At 45.7% G+C, this 12,218-nt stretch overlaps 1 protein-coding gene across 11 annotated transcripts in view; it reads right to left on the reverse strand.

Annotated features, from left to right (window-relative positions):
• MCPH1 (microcephalin 1) overlaps window positions 1–12,218 on the reverse strand; it is a 714,835-nt gene that overhangs the window by 387,387 nt on the left and 315,230 nt on the right. For 10 of the 11 annotated variants that reach the window (XR_003855670.1, XR_003855672.1, XR_003855671.1 and 7 more), the window contains one exon: window positions 5,975–6,052. Coding sequence is in view for 8 of the 11 variants with exons in the window: in XM_029595742.1 (XP_029451602.1) it covers window positions 5,975–6,052 (78 nt within the window). In the remaining 3 variants the exon portion in view is untranslated. Of the gene's footprint in view, window positions 1–2,508; window positions 2,673–5,974; window positions 6,053–12,218 lie in introns of those variants that run through there. The other variant, XM_029595747.1, reaches the window with a different exon arrangement.

Below are 12,218 nucleotides of genomic sequence, written 5' to 3' on the forward strand. Positions count from 1 at the left end.
GGAGAAGCAATCTTCAAGTATTCCGTAGGAAAAAATTGTGAGAAAATTCTCAAAGAGTTCCTAACCGCGAGGCAAACTGCAGCGTGGAAAAAAAAAGAGACTGAAGGGAGACCCCTGTGGCTACAGGGATTATGGCATGCTCAGCGTGCCAATCAAAGTTTCTAGAAACTTTGACAGAAAGTGTTCCATGATAGGGCTCAGTCACCCAGATGTGAGGACTACCATCCTGCTTGTCCTGGGAGAATGACCCAATGGCTCTGGCAGTGCTTTCCACTATCATGTACATACCTAGGTTAGATTCCCAAACTCAAATTTTGATCTCTCACTCAGTAGGCGAGAGGCAGCTGAAAAGGCTGCATTCATAGTTCCTAGAAGAGTTATATTGATTGCACAACAGTAACAAGGACTGTCACTGCATTGTTTTGATTACAAGAGATACAAGGGAATAAAAATATAAGGGAAATCCTGGATAGCTGCATGCAAAGACTCATGGTATTATAATCCTAGATGGAGCAGGTTCTGGCTAAATAGGAAGTTCAAAGAAATAAAATGAAGCTGCCTGGTTGAAAATAATACTTGTATCTAAAATCAGTCACAGAGCTCTATTTAAAATTCCATCTTGATCAGATTTATACTAGGCTTCATTGATTTGCAGTAACATAGTATGCTGGCAATGAGAACTATAAGTCTACGTACCTTGCCAAAAAAGAAAAAAAAAACAACTCTATGCATTGTTGATTTAGCCCTTATCTCGTAACAAATAGTCCTCTAAAATCTACAAAATATAATGATCTGAACTCTGATTATTAAAAGGGCTATGAAAGCATGTGTATGCTGGTAGAGCTTATCATGGGGTCTTAATAAGCTTCCATGTCTGTAGAGATAAATAATGTTTAGAAATCATATCATTACCAAAAATCCAGAAGACTATATGTTACGTGCTTATTATATCCCTTAATTTTTCACATATTGTATGAATGGATATTATCCCTTATCTCACCATAAACTGAGAAATCACTAAACAGTACTGAAATAATTACCGCAAGGTTTCTCCTACATTTTTACACTCCTTAATTGCTGCACCATTATAACATATTATTGTTAATATTAAGGGCCTTCATCTGTGTGGCTGGTGTATGCACCGTTTTCAGGTAATCCACTCTCAATAGTCTACAATATTGGTCCTCATACAGTTTTTGTTTGTTTTTTTTTTTACAAAACTTTTGAATTGCAATTAAAACTCTGAATGCAAGAACTTAGCCCCAGTGCTCTTAGCTTACTGAGACCCACGATTAACTCTCCTATACGAGCCTGCGTTTCGATATTTCTGCCTTAAGGGGGAACATGTCATATTTCTTCATAGACAGCATCTCCCTGATGCAGAAATAGTGCACTGGGGCTAAGTTGTTATGTTCAGAGTTTTAACTGCAGTTCAAAATGTTTGAAATAAAACTGTACGAGGACCAAAGATTATACAAATGGTGATTTACCTGAAAAAGGTGCATATACCAGCCACACAGATGAAGGTCCTTTATTAAAAATAGCATGCTATAATGTTGCAACAATACAGCAGTGTGTAAATGGAGGAGACATTTTATGGTTGTTACCCCTTATCTCTACATCAGTATTCTTAGCAGACAAGTATTTGTCCAGCCTATTCTTATTTCTTCCATGAATCTTGCTTATTTTGGCAGCGGGCTACAAGGCCTAATCATACTCACTCCAAGGAATGTCCTCCAAGATAGAAGGTTACATTTTTCTTTTTTCAAGTTGTACATCACTGGCAATCACACGAGGATGGACTAGTCCAGTATTACCCATACGCGTAGCTGCAAGATGAGACATGCCTCATGCCTTGCATGTCCAAATCTTGACTGCTCTTCAGTTTAACAGTATGAAAAATTCAATAACTAAACTTTAATGGCATAGGAAATTTTACTGGAGGCACCTCCCTATTATGTCACACTCATACAGGTTTCTGTACCTCAAGCGCATGAGACTGCATTTTTTGCCATTGAACCTTAACTGCCAAGCATTCCGCCATTCCTTAGAAATGATGAAGGAATCCAGAAGGGAAGGAGTGATATTGGATCTTGTATTTATGAAAATAGAGAATGCACTCTTCTGAACACCAGCAGTGATTTTTTTTCTCTAGAAAAAAAGGTGCTGGTACTCAGATGAAAGGCCATCCTTGGGGTCAGAGGAAATCAGGGCAACTGTCTAGTGCCCTGCCCCCCCAAGGTAGCCCCACTCCCTGCAATGAGCTACCAGGTTCAGTCACTGCATGATCCTCCTCCTCTTCCCATCTTCCCCCCTACAGGTAGATCATATAGAGAGCATGTTTTTACCTACTGTACCTCTTCAGCCACCATCATGGCATGGGAAGAGCACCAGTGGGGGAAGGAAGATGAAAGAGGCACCACTGCTGCTTTCCTCATAATTAAATTCAGGAAACTTTGTCATGACAAAATATGTACATGTGTTGGCAAAGTAATACATAAAGTGGTTAAAAGGAGGAAAAAGACAAAATATATAATAATGCTAATAACAGTAATTAAAATTACAGGGTACAAAATGGTTAATATATGGCAATCACTAGGTTCTGGTGCTGTTCTTTATTATCCCTGGTCATGGCATACTGGGCTGGTGCCCCAATTCTATTGGTCAGTGCTCTGCAGAGAAAAAAACATTGAATCAAAGTAGAGCTACTCTGCTCCCTAATCCTCCAGTCATCTCCCAGAGGCTGATATAAAGAGGGTAAAAAAAGGTGCTGGTAGTAAGTACTATGAAGTACTGGCTAAAAAAAAAGCAGAGTACCAGTAATCATCAGATAACTTGGCTTGATATAAGACCAAGGCAGAAGAGAATCACACAGAGCTTAAAATACTAGATTTCAAAAATACTGATTTTGCTAAAATGGGGAAGTATCTTAAGGGGGTACTGGCAGACAGGGAGAAGACAGGTGAAATAGAAGAACAGAGGGCGAAACTAAAAAGACCATAATTGAAATACCTTTAACTCTTAAAGGATACCATTATTTTGCGATTCATCAATGTCAAGCTAACTGGTCTAATCTAAACGTGCTTCTTTACTCTGTTGGATAATGGACCAAATTCAATCTATATTGCTCCTGACTCAGGAGATTTCTAGAACACCCAAAATATTTAGTTCAAAACTCTCTAAAGAAGCACAAAATTTCATCTTGCCAAGAAACATTATGAGATTTAATAAATAAATATTTTATGGAAGTAAAAGGAACTTAAAAAAGCTAGTTTTAACCATAGACATATGTAGTGGTTAGTAGAGCAAGGTTCAATCGTCAATTAAACCAGCATTTTGCCCTCTCAAACAGTTAACACCATGAAAAACTGTAGCAATATACTACTGTACTAGAATGAATTCTTAGCTGTTTGCTTTGCTTTCATCTTATAACACTTTTTGAACATATCAACTGGCACTTAATTTTAAGATGAAAATTTGTAACAATTAAAATCTTTTACAGAAACTGCAGAGATGAGATTTTTTAGTGAGCAGAGCCATCAAAGTTGGACAGAGAGGAAAGAAATCTGCATCAATTAAGAAATTTATTTACAGCTCTGTTGGAAATATATCAGATAAATGCAGAGCCAACTAACAAATACTGGCACAGAACTTGAATTCAAGATAAAAGAAGCCTCTAATTCAATGTGTGTAGAAGAAAAATATGAACATCAATCTCAATGTTATTGCACCATGGATCTCTTCTTCCTCTAAAAAGGAAATGGAAACTGAAAATGATTGGATGAATATGAATTATGGCTCTTGTTTTACCTTGTAGAATCAGTCTAGTTTATTATAGGTTGTGATATTTACCATATCAATTCAGGTACAATTAGGAACACAAGGTAATATCCTCATTTCAAATGTTTGTTGAACTGGAAATGGCAACTAAATGAATGGGCATTTTTCCAAAACTTAATATGCTCTACTGTACTAAAGGTCACAGCTGTTCATACTGTACTGGGAGGAAGACTGAATAAAAGTAAGATAAAAAGAGAAATGAGCTGAACCCCCACCCCAGCTAAGGGGGGGAGGCCACAACAGTGGAGATTCTCTGCTTCCAAGGACGGGTACAGAAGCTGGTGAGAGTGCCAGGGAACACAATTTAAACCAGAAATGGTCCTCTCACAAGTCTCTTCTTCAGGCAGATTTTTGCAGGGTAAGGATAGAGTTCCTCTGCTTCCCTTCACAGCTTTCTTTCCTTGAACTGCCCTAAATTTGAGGTCTGTTCCCCCAGATCAGTGCTAGCCATCTGTGCCTTCGTGAATTTGGGAGCAGTCATCCAGAGGTGCAGCATGTTGAGGCAGTAGGCCCGTGGGCTTGCCTTCAGCCGATTGGCCTTGAGAAACAGGGTCTTCCGCAATGGGGATGCTTCCACTCACATCACTATTTGTGCATCTATATCTGGGAGTCCATCCTGGTTGGCGATCTCCCAACTCCTCTGTGCTCTCTCCTGAGTTGTTTGCACTGCCTTCCTCTTTGAAAAGGGCATTGCGTTGGGTGGGCCATTTCCCACAGCACCGGACTACATGCTTGCAGGCCGAAGGAGGCAACTTGGGTCCAGTTGCCCGCCTGCTAGCAGCACGAATTTCGCATACATGGCAGTCTTCCCTCACCCGCCACACCAGACTGACTGCCCTTTCATGTGCAGAGGGATCCTGCTGGACCTGATGAGGTTTTGGCAGGAGATTGAAAATATATGGAGTGTATTGCCATTCCTGAATTGCACATGTTGGTGCCAATTTGGAATATACTTTGGCTTCAGAAGGGCTGTGCTACCTTAGGTAGCAATATGCAATATGTTTGCAGCATTATTTATGGCTTACCTATCTGAATATAGGCAATCATGCTTCTGAGGTGCCGACCTGCAATATCCTCTTTTGATAGAGACAGGGACGTGTTATCTCGGCAGTAGTAGGCAGTATTCTTGCGGAATAATCATGGTGTACAAGTAATTGAGCAAGCTTCTCAATAGTAGATACAGCTAAAGGCATTTTCAGCAATTGGTGGGCTCTACCATGTTAGGGCATTGGGCTGTAAAGGTACTATTGCTTTAGGCGGAATTGATGTTATTGGGATATGGCCGCAGCTGGGTTGTGGGGTGCCCAATGCAAGTGAGGTATCTCTACTATGGGCTTGTGGCAGGGGTCAACCATTCCTTAAGGGTGCACGGCAAGTGCTATTTTAAAAGTTGTCCAGGCAGAGAATACCAAGTAGGTATCTCCTGCCACTGTGTTGCATGGGGTGGGTGAGAGTATAGACGCGTTGCCTGTCAAGTCTTCAGCTTTGACGGCTGGGATTGGCCTGATTACTCTGTGGCATCATGAACAAGTGAGTCATGCTCTTGCTACAGACCAGGACATTGTCGAAGGGGCAAGGCTTCGACAGACCTGCGTCCCTAACAATGCCAGAATACTACTTTAGCATAATATATAATTAGCTTTATGAACTGCAATTTGGGCGAGGGCATATCACCCTATAGGGATTGCATAATATTGTAGGGTTAATTAATGGTTGAATTTTGTATTGTAATTTGACTTATACTGCGGCCATATCCATGCAATAAAAAAACTAGAGGGAAGGTTGGGGATGGGAGGGGAGGTGGAGTTACGGATCATTTGGGAAGGAGGCAGCGAGTACACATCTGACACGGTCGAGGCGTCTAAAAAGATTCATTGTTGAATTACAGGGCACCATTGCAAGTGAAATGTATCTTTCATGTTTTAGAAAAGCTTGCAAATATATTGCCTCTTCTGTGATTCTATAGGCACTTGAAATATATTTTTTATAAGATATCAGAACTTTATTCAATAAAGGCCTTCCATTTGCAACATATGTTAAAAAAAAATCTCTATTGATAAAGTTCATAGGCATTAACCTTAGGGGGAGATGCGAGTCACATTTTATTAAAGTCATAAAATACCACTGGACTTACAGAAGATGCAGGGAAGTGTTCTGAAAGTTCATATGGTTCCTCAGGGATCCAGCGCCCATGATCCAGAGAGCAAAGCACCTGAAATGAGTTTCAGCAGTAAGATTTGTCATTCATTTATGCACAATTTTATTACATTTCAAACATGAGATGAAACATTTGCAATTACAGGAAATGAGAATTTAGTGAAAGATTCTTATGTCCCTCTGAAGAAAAAAATAAGACTTCTATAGGACTATTATTAGCATGTCACTAACATTTCCTTAACCCCCCTCCCCCTCCAAAAAACCCTGGTCATTCACATCCCGATTTTCTGGGTTTCTATTATCAAAACCTCTGATCATAATCCTATAATTCCAGTCCTTGGGCATACACCCAGATTGTGGCTGGGGTTTGAAATCACAAAAGTAGATTATATTTTTCAATTTATCATTACCTTACATGATTTTGGGCTTTTTAGTGCATGTTTATACCTGCACCACCCTATTAATGGTCACACATACATAGAAACATAGAAATGACAGCAGAAACGTAACAAATGGTCCTACCAGTCTGCCCAGCAAGCTTATGGTAGTATCTGCTGTGCCAGATATTAGTTTCCCAGACCATAAAAGTCAGGGTCCTTGTTGGTTGCTGTTTGAATCCAATTCCCTTTTTCCTCTTTTACCCCTGCTGTTGAAGCAGAGAGCAATGATGGAGTTGCATCAACAGTATGAAGGCTTATTGATAAAGAGTAATAACCGCTGCACCAGCAAGTTACTCCTATGCACTCTTTTCTTCATTTCCATCTTCTAACATTAAGGGATCCACAGTGTTTATCCCCTGCCCCTTTGAATTCCTTCACTGTTTTTTGTCTTCACTGCCTCCTCCTGAAGGGCATTCCAGGCATTCACCACACTTTCCGTGAAGAAATATTTGCTGACGTTGATTCTAAGTCATCTTCCCTGGACTTTCATTTCATAAATCCTAGTTCTACTGATTTCTTTCCAATGGAAAAGGTTTGTCGTTTGTGCATCATTTAAATCTTTCAAGTATCTGAAGGTCTGTATCATATCTCCCCTGCATCTCCTCACTTCCAGAGTATACATGGTCAGTGCTAAGCTATGAAACTGACAATTATATGATGCAAAATCTAAGTTTAATTGTAAAAATAAAAATAAAAATAAATAAATTCAAAATGCACATTAAGAAAAAAAAAAAATCTATATTCTGAGTATTAGCACTTAGCAATGGGATAGCATCTTAACAAAAGGGCAGTAATTTTGAGTTTTGAGCTTTATAAATCTATATATACATTCCTTTTGTAGAGGAACAGAAAAGAAAAATGGAGGCATAGAAAAGATGCAGTGAGCAACATTTAAACATCATAACTAAGGATGAACAAAAACTGTTGCAAAGCACAGATCTATATACCCCAGGATGAAATAAATTCAAAATAATGAAGCCTAATTGAAATATCCCACGATTCAGTTTACATGGATAAATCACAAGTTATCCATCTAAATGACTAAAAGGCATATTGAGCCTCTTATCTGGCTAAATCAGTCAGCTATGATTTAGCCGGATATAAAAGGGACATTTTGGGGGCATTCCCATGGGAGGGGTCCCATTATCCAGCTAACTTAACTGAATATCAGGTATATTCCACTAAGGAAGCAGGTCTACAGTTATCCAGCCTCATGGAGCCTTATATTAAAAAAAGAATGTATCCTGTTAAGTTACGCTCAAGAAAAAAAAATCCCAATGCAGCCTGTCCCCCAACCTCCCTCCCACCTAAGTTGCAAAGGCCCTCTGGGGCCATCCTTTCCACCCCACAAAAACGGCCCATTTAAATAAAATAAAAATTTTATAATGCCGAGAGTACCCTATCCCCCACCCACTGCATCAACTTCCCCTTAAATGGCTCCATTGTAGTTGCCCAGCAATGGCAGAAGCATCCTCAGAAGCACCGGGCCTGGACTGCAGTAGCAGGCTACTGCGATCCTGGCCATCAATTTTAAATAAAGGTAGTGAGCAGCTGTGAATGGGAGAAGGAAAAGGGTTGGGGTGGGCATTGGGGGTTTGGTGATTCAGAGGGTTACTAAATTAAAAATGTACATATTTAAGGGGAGTTGGTGCAGTGGGTGGGGGAAGGGGTTCTCCTAGCACTATTAAATGTTTATTTTATTTAAGTGGGCTGTTTTTGGAGGGTGGATAGGGTGGCCCCGGAGGGCCTTTGCAACTCTGGTGGAAGGAAGGCAGGGGGACAAGCCGCATTGCGATTTTATTTTTTTCTTGAGCGTAACTTAATTGGATATATTCGTTTTGGAATATATCTGGTTAAATCTCAAGTTATACAGCTAACCATAGCCAAATAAATTTATACGTAACCGGCGATATTCAAATAGAATATCCGGTTGTGTGTAACGTTATCCGGTTATGGTTAGTTGGATAACTTTAAGCAAGTATATTTAGCGGAACATTTATCCTGCTGAATATATAGGACAAGTTATCCAGCTACTTATTTATTTTATTTATTTAACGCTTTTGAGAGGCCCGGCGGACTTAATGTCCGGCGGGACAGGGTAATGTGGGCCCAGGCACACTCGGAAAGCTGGCCCGGGCCTGTGGTGGCGCCCTAAGGAGGGGGGGGGGGGGGAGCGTGTAGAAGGTAGCTAGGGTCAGTTGAGGGTCAAGAGGTGGGGAGGGGGGCCGTGGATAGGAGGGGTATAGGCTCCGCTAGAGGAGCGCATTGATTGGGGGGAGATAGAGAGCTGTTGTGCTGGCCGACCGGGATTGGCTGGGGCGCATTTTGAGTGCAGATGGTAGGCGGAGTCCTGGAGCAGCACGACGTTGGCTCTGCAGTTCGTCGCGTCTGCTCTGGGAGCCGGCCGGCCGCTTTTTTCTTCTTCTTTTCAAAAAAAAAAATTTTTTTTAAAGAAGAGGAAAGGGCAGTGCGACGGCAGGGGAGCGTCTATCGGGAGGCTGTGCTGGTTGTCGGGGCGCGGTTCGAGCTCGGCGTGGGTGTGATCAGAGGGGAGGGGCGGCGTTCGGCTGGTGGTGGTTCGCGTCCCCGGCAGTGAAGCGGAGAGCGGCCTGCGATGGATTCAGAAGAAGGTGCCTTCGTTCCAGAAGAGCCAGAGGAGGTCGGGGCTTTGCGGGACCCGGTGTGTGGCGGGAGTCGAGGTGATGTGGACTGGGTGAGTGAGGTGGTGGTTGGTGGAGACTTGGGTGAAGGGCGGTCCACGGCGGCAGTAGGGGCGGGGAAGGGGAGAGCCCCGCATTGGGGATTGCTCCGGGCCTTACCGAGATGGCCCATGGTGCCGGCAGAGGGAGAGTCCCGCTGGTTTCTCGCTCTCTTTCGCGTGCTCGTGGGGGGGGGGGGGGGGGGGAGGGGAAGAGGAGCTGGATTACCTAGGGAGGAGCCTTGTGCAGGGGGAGATGTGGGGCGCGGGGCTCCGGGGCGGGAGGTTGTGGTGGATAGGGGGCAGGCAGGTGGGGCTGCAGCGTCCACCGGGGGGGGCTTTGGTCGGGCCTTTTAGCGACACAGACCTGGGTGCGAGTGAGCTACCGGGCTTCGACTTGCCTCCTTTTGGGGTTTCTTCTTGGGGACCTCCTGGTCAGGGTCTCCAGCCGGATTGGCACAGGGAGGTGCTGGCAGGGGGTCCTGGGGAGCTGAGGGGGTCTGATGATGGAGGGCAATGGCTGGAATGGTCAGGTGCCCCTAGCCAGTCACCCTTGGTGTGGCGGCAGGAGAGGCAGTCTGTGGCACGTGAGAGTTTCACTACGGGTCGCGGGAGGTCCTCGGTGGGGGTGTGTGGAAGGGGGGCGGCGTCACAGCCTTCCTGTCCTGAGGGGTCCGGGTCGGGCTCAGCCTTTGAGGTCTCCATCCGTGGGCAGGGGCATTCCTGCGGGGTCGCTCGGCCTGGGTGGGGATGGTTGGGCAGGGTGTGCTGCCACGGTCCCTAGTTCTGGGATGGGCAGGACAAGGAATTTTGGGACTGGGTTGGTTCCTTCTCCTGCGCCTGCTTTTGTTTCTCCGCAGGTGGTTCTGGTGGGAGAGGGTTGGGCCCTTCGAGGCAAGAGGAGTGGTAGAATGAGGCAGCCACGACGGAGCAGCGGGCACAGGTGGACCGTGCACTCGTTCCAGGCTTGGCGACGGTGGCAAGGTCCCCTTGCCAACGGGGACGGGGTGAGAGTGGAAGGGGGGCGACTGACGCCCTTCTGGACAGGGTGGGGGTGGACATAGAAAGGGGGCCTGGGCAGGGGCTCGGGGAAGGGACAGACTCAGGGGCAGTTGGGGGTAGGGTTAGGACGGCATCGGCCAAGAAATCCAGGTCTAGGAAACGGCGGGCGCGCGATAGTTCCTCTGAGTCTTCGTCTTCTTCATCGTCGTCCTCTTCCTCCACGTCGGCAGACTCTGTGGCATCAGTGAAAGCTGGTTCCAAGCCGGGGGAGGTGGCTCGGGGCACCCAAGCGTTGGTTGCCCTCACGGAGCTATGGGAGGAGGTGCCAAGATCGGTTAGGAGGAAGATTCATCGTCGAAAATTTGACATTTTTCAATTGTTGGAGGGGCGTCGTGGGAAGCGAAAAGGTAAAAAGAAGCGGGGGAAAAGCGAGCGTTTTCCGGGAGCACAGATGAAGGTCGCACAGAACATTCACAACTGGATGCGGTCCTTTTTGCGGTTGGCAAGCGTGATTGGCCATCGGGATCCACGCAATATGGCCCCTTGCTGTCATACGCGGATGCGATATTGGCGGCAAGCAAGACATAAGAAGGGTGGTAGTGGTTGAACTACGACGAGCGTTTTCTGGACCGCATGGAAGAAAACAAATTCATGTCTTGGGGCACGCAGGATGTGGGTTTGTGGCTGACGCAAATGGCCTCTAAGGTGCCCGCGGGAAGTTTGGGGGTGGGGGCATCTCTGGGTCCTGCTTCCAACCGGCCATTTCGGCAGGGTTTCCCCGCGGGTGGCACGGGTAAGGCAGGATCAGGCGTTAGTGATGTCTGCTGGCAGTTTAACCGCTCCTTGTGTATGTTCAGCGACTGTAAATTTCGGCACGCGTGCTCTAGTTGTGGAGCAGGACATCCTGCAACTAAGTGTGCCAAGAGGCAGGATGACGGGCTTGCCACAGCTTCCGGCGCCAAAGGTTCAGGAAAATGAGAGTCTGGGTAGGGCTGCCACTCCTATCTGGATAGCAGCGATGCGTCCGTGGTTGCAGGTTTACCCGATTGGCGGTGTGGCAGCGTTATTGACTCAGGGCTTTACAGAGGGGTTCCGGATCCCGTGTCTGGAGCGGGTCCCGGTGGGATGAATTGTCCTTCGGTAAAACGTTTGATTTCAGTAGTGAGGGATAAGTTGCAGGCCGAGATTGCCTTAGGTCGGATTGCCGGTCCTTTCACGGCTCCTCCATTTTCGGATTTGGTATTGTCCCCGCTGGCGATAGTGCCGAAGAGGGAGCCGGGGAAGTACCGGTTGATTCATAACTTGTCATTCCCGGACGGGGACTCCGTGAATGACTGCATCCCCAAGGAGCTGTGTGCAGTGAAATATGCTTCATTTGACTCAGTGGTGCACGTGATTTTGTACTGCGGTCCGGGTGCGTTGATGGCTAAGGTTGATATTGAGGTGGCTTTCCGGCTGTTGCCAGTGCACCCGAAGAGTTTTCATTTATTGGGTTTTCGTTTCCAGCAGGCATTCTATTTTGATAAATGCATGCCAATGGGCTGTTCTATTGCGTGTGCATATTTCGAGGCATTCAGTTCCTTCCTTCACTGGGTGGTGGGAAGGCGGTCCGGGTCCTCAAACCTTGTCCATTACCTGGATGATTTCTTGTTTGTTGGTGCGACTGGTTCGAGTGATTGCCTGACTCTTTTGCGGTGTTTTCAGGAAGTCTCTGGTGAATTCGGGATCCCTTTGGCGGCTGGCAAGACGGAGGGCCCGTGTACAAAATTGGTTTTTCTGGGGATCGAAGTGGATTCGGTTGCGATGGTGTCACGGTTGCCAATGGACAAGGTCGTTCAGCTAAGGGAGTTGGTGCGCACGGCATTGTGGCGGCCCAAGTTGACCCTGGTGGAGTTGCAATCGTTGGTGGGCAGTCAACGTCGCATGCCAAGTGATTCCTATGGGCAGGGTATTTTTGCGCCGGTTAGCAAATGCCATGGCGGGTGTTCGGTAGCGTCATCACCGGGTGCGTGTGATGGTCTTGATGCGGGAAGACTTGCCCATTTGGGACCACTTCCTAGTTGCCTTCAATGGGACCGCTT

The sequence above is a fragment of the Rhinatrema bivittatum genome, chromosome 3 (genome assembly GCF_901001135.1).
Source record: "Rhinatrema bivittatum chromosome 3, aRhiBiv1.1, whole genome shotgun sequence".
Taxonomy (NCBI): Eukaryota; Metazoa; Chordata; class Amphibia; order Gymnophiona; family Rhinatrematidae; genus Rhinatrema; species Rhinatrema bivittatum.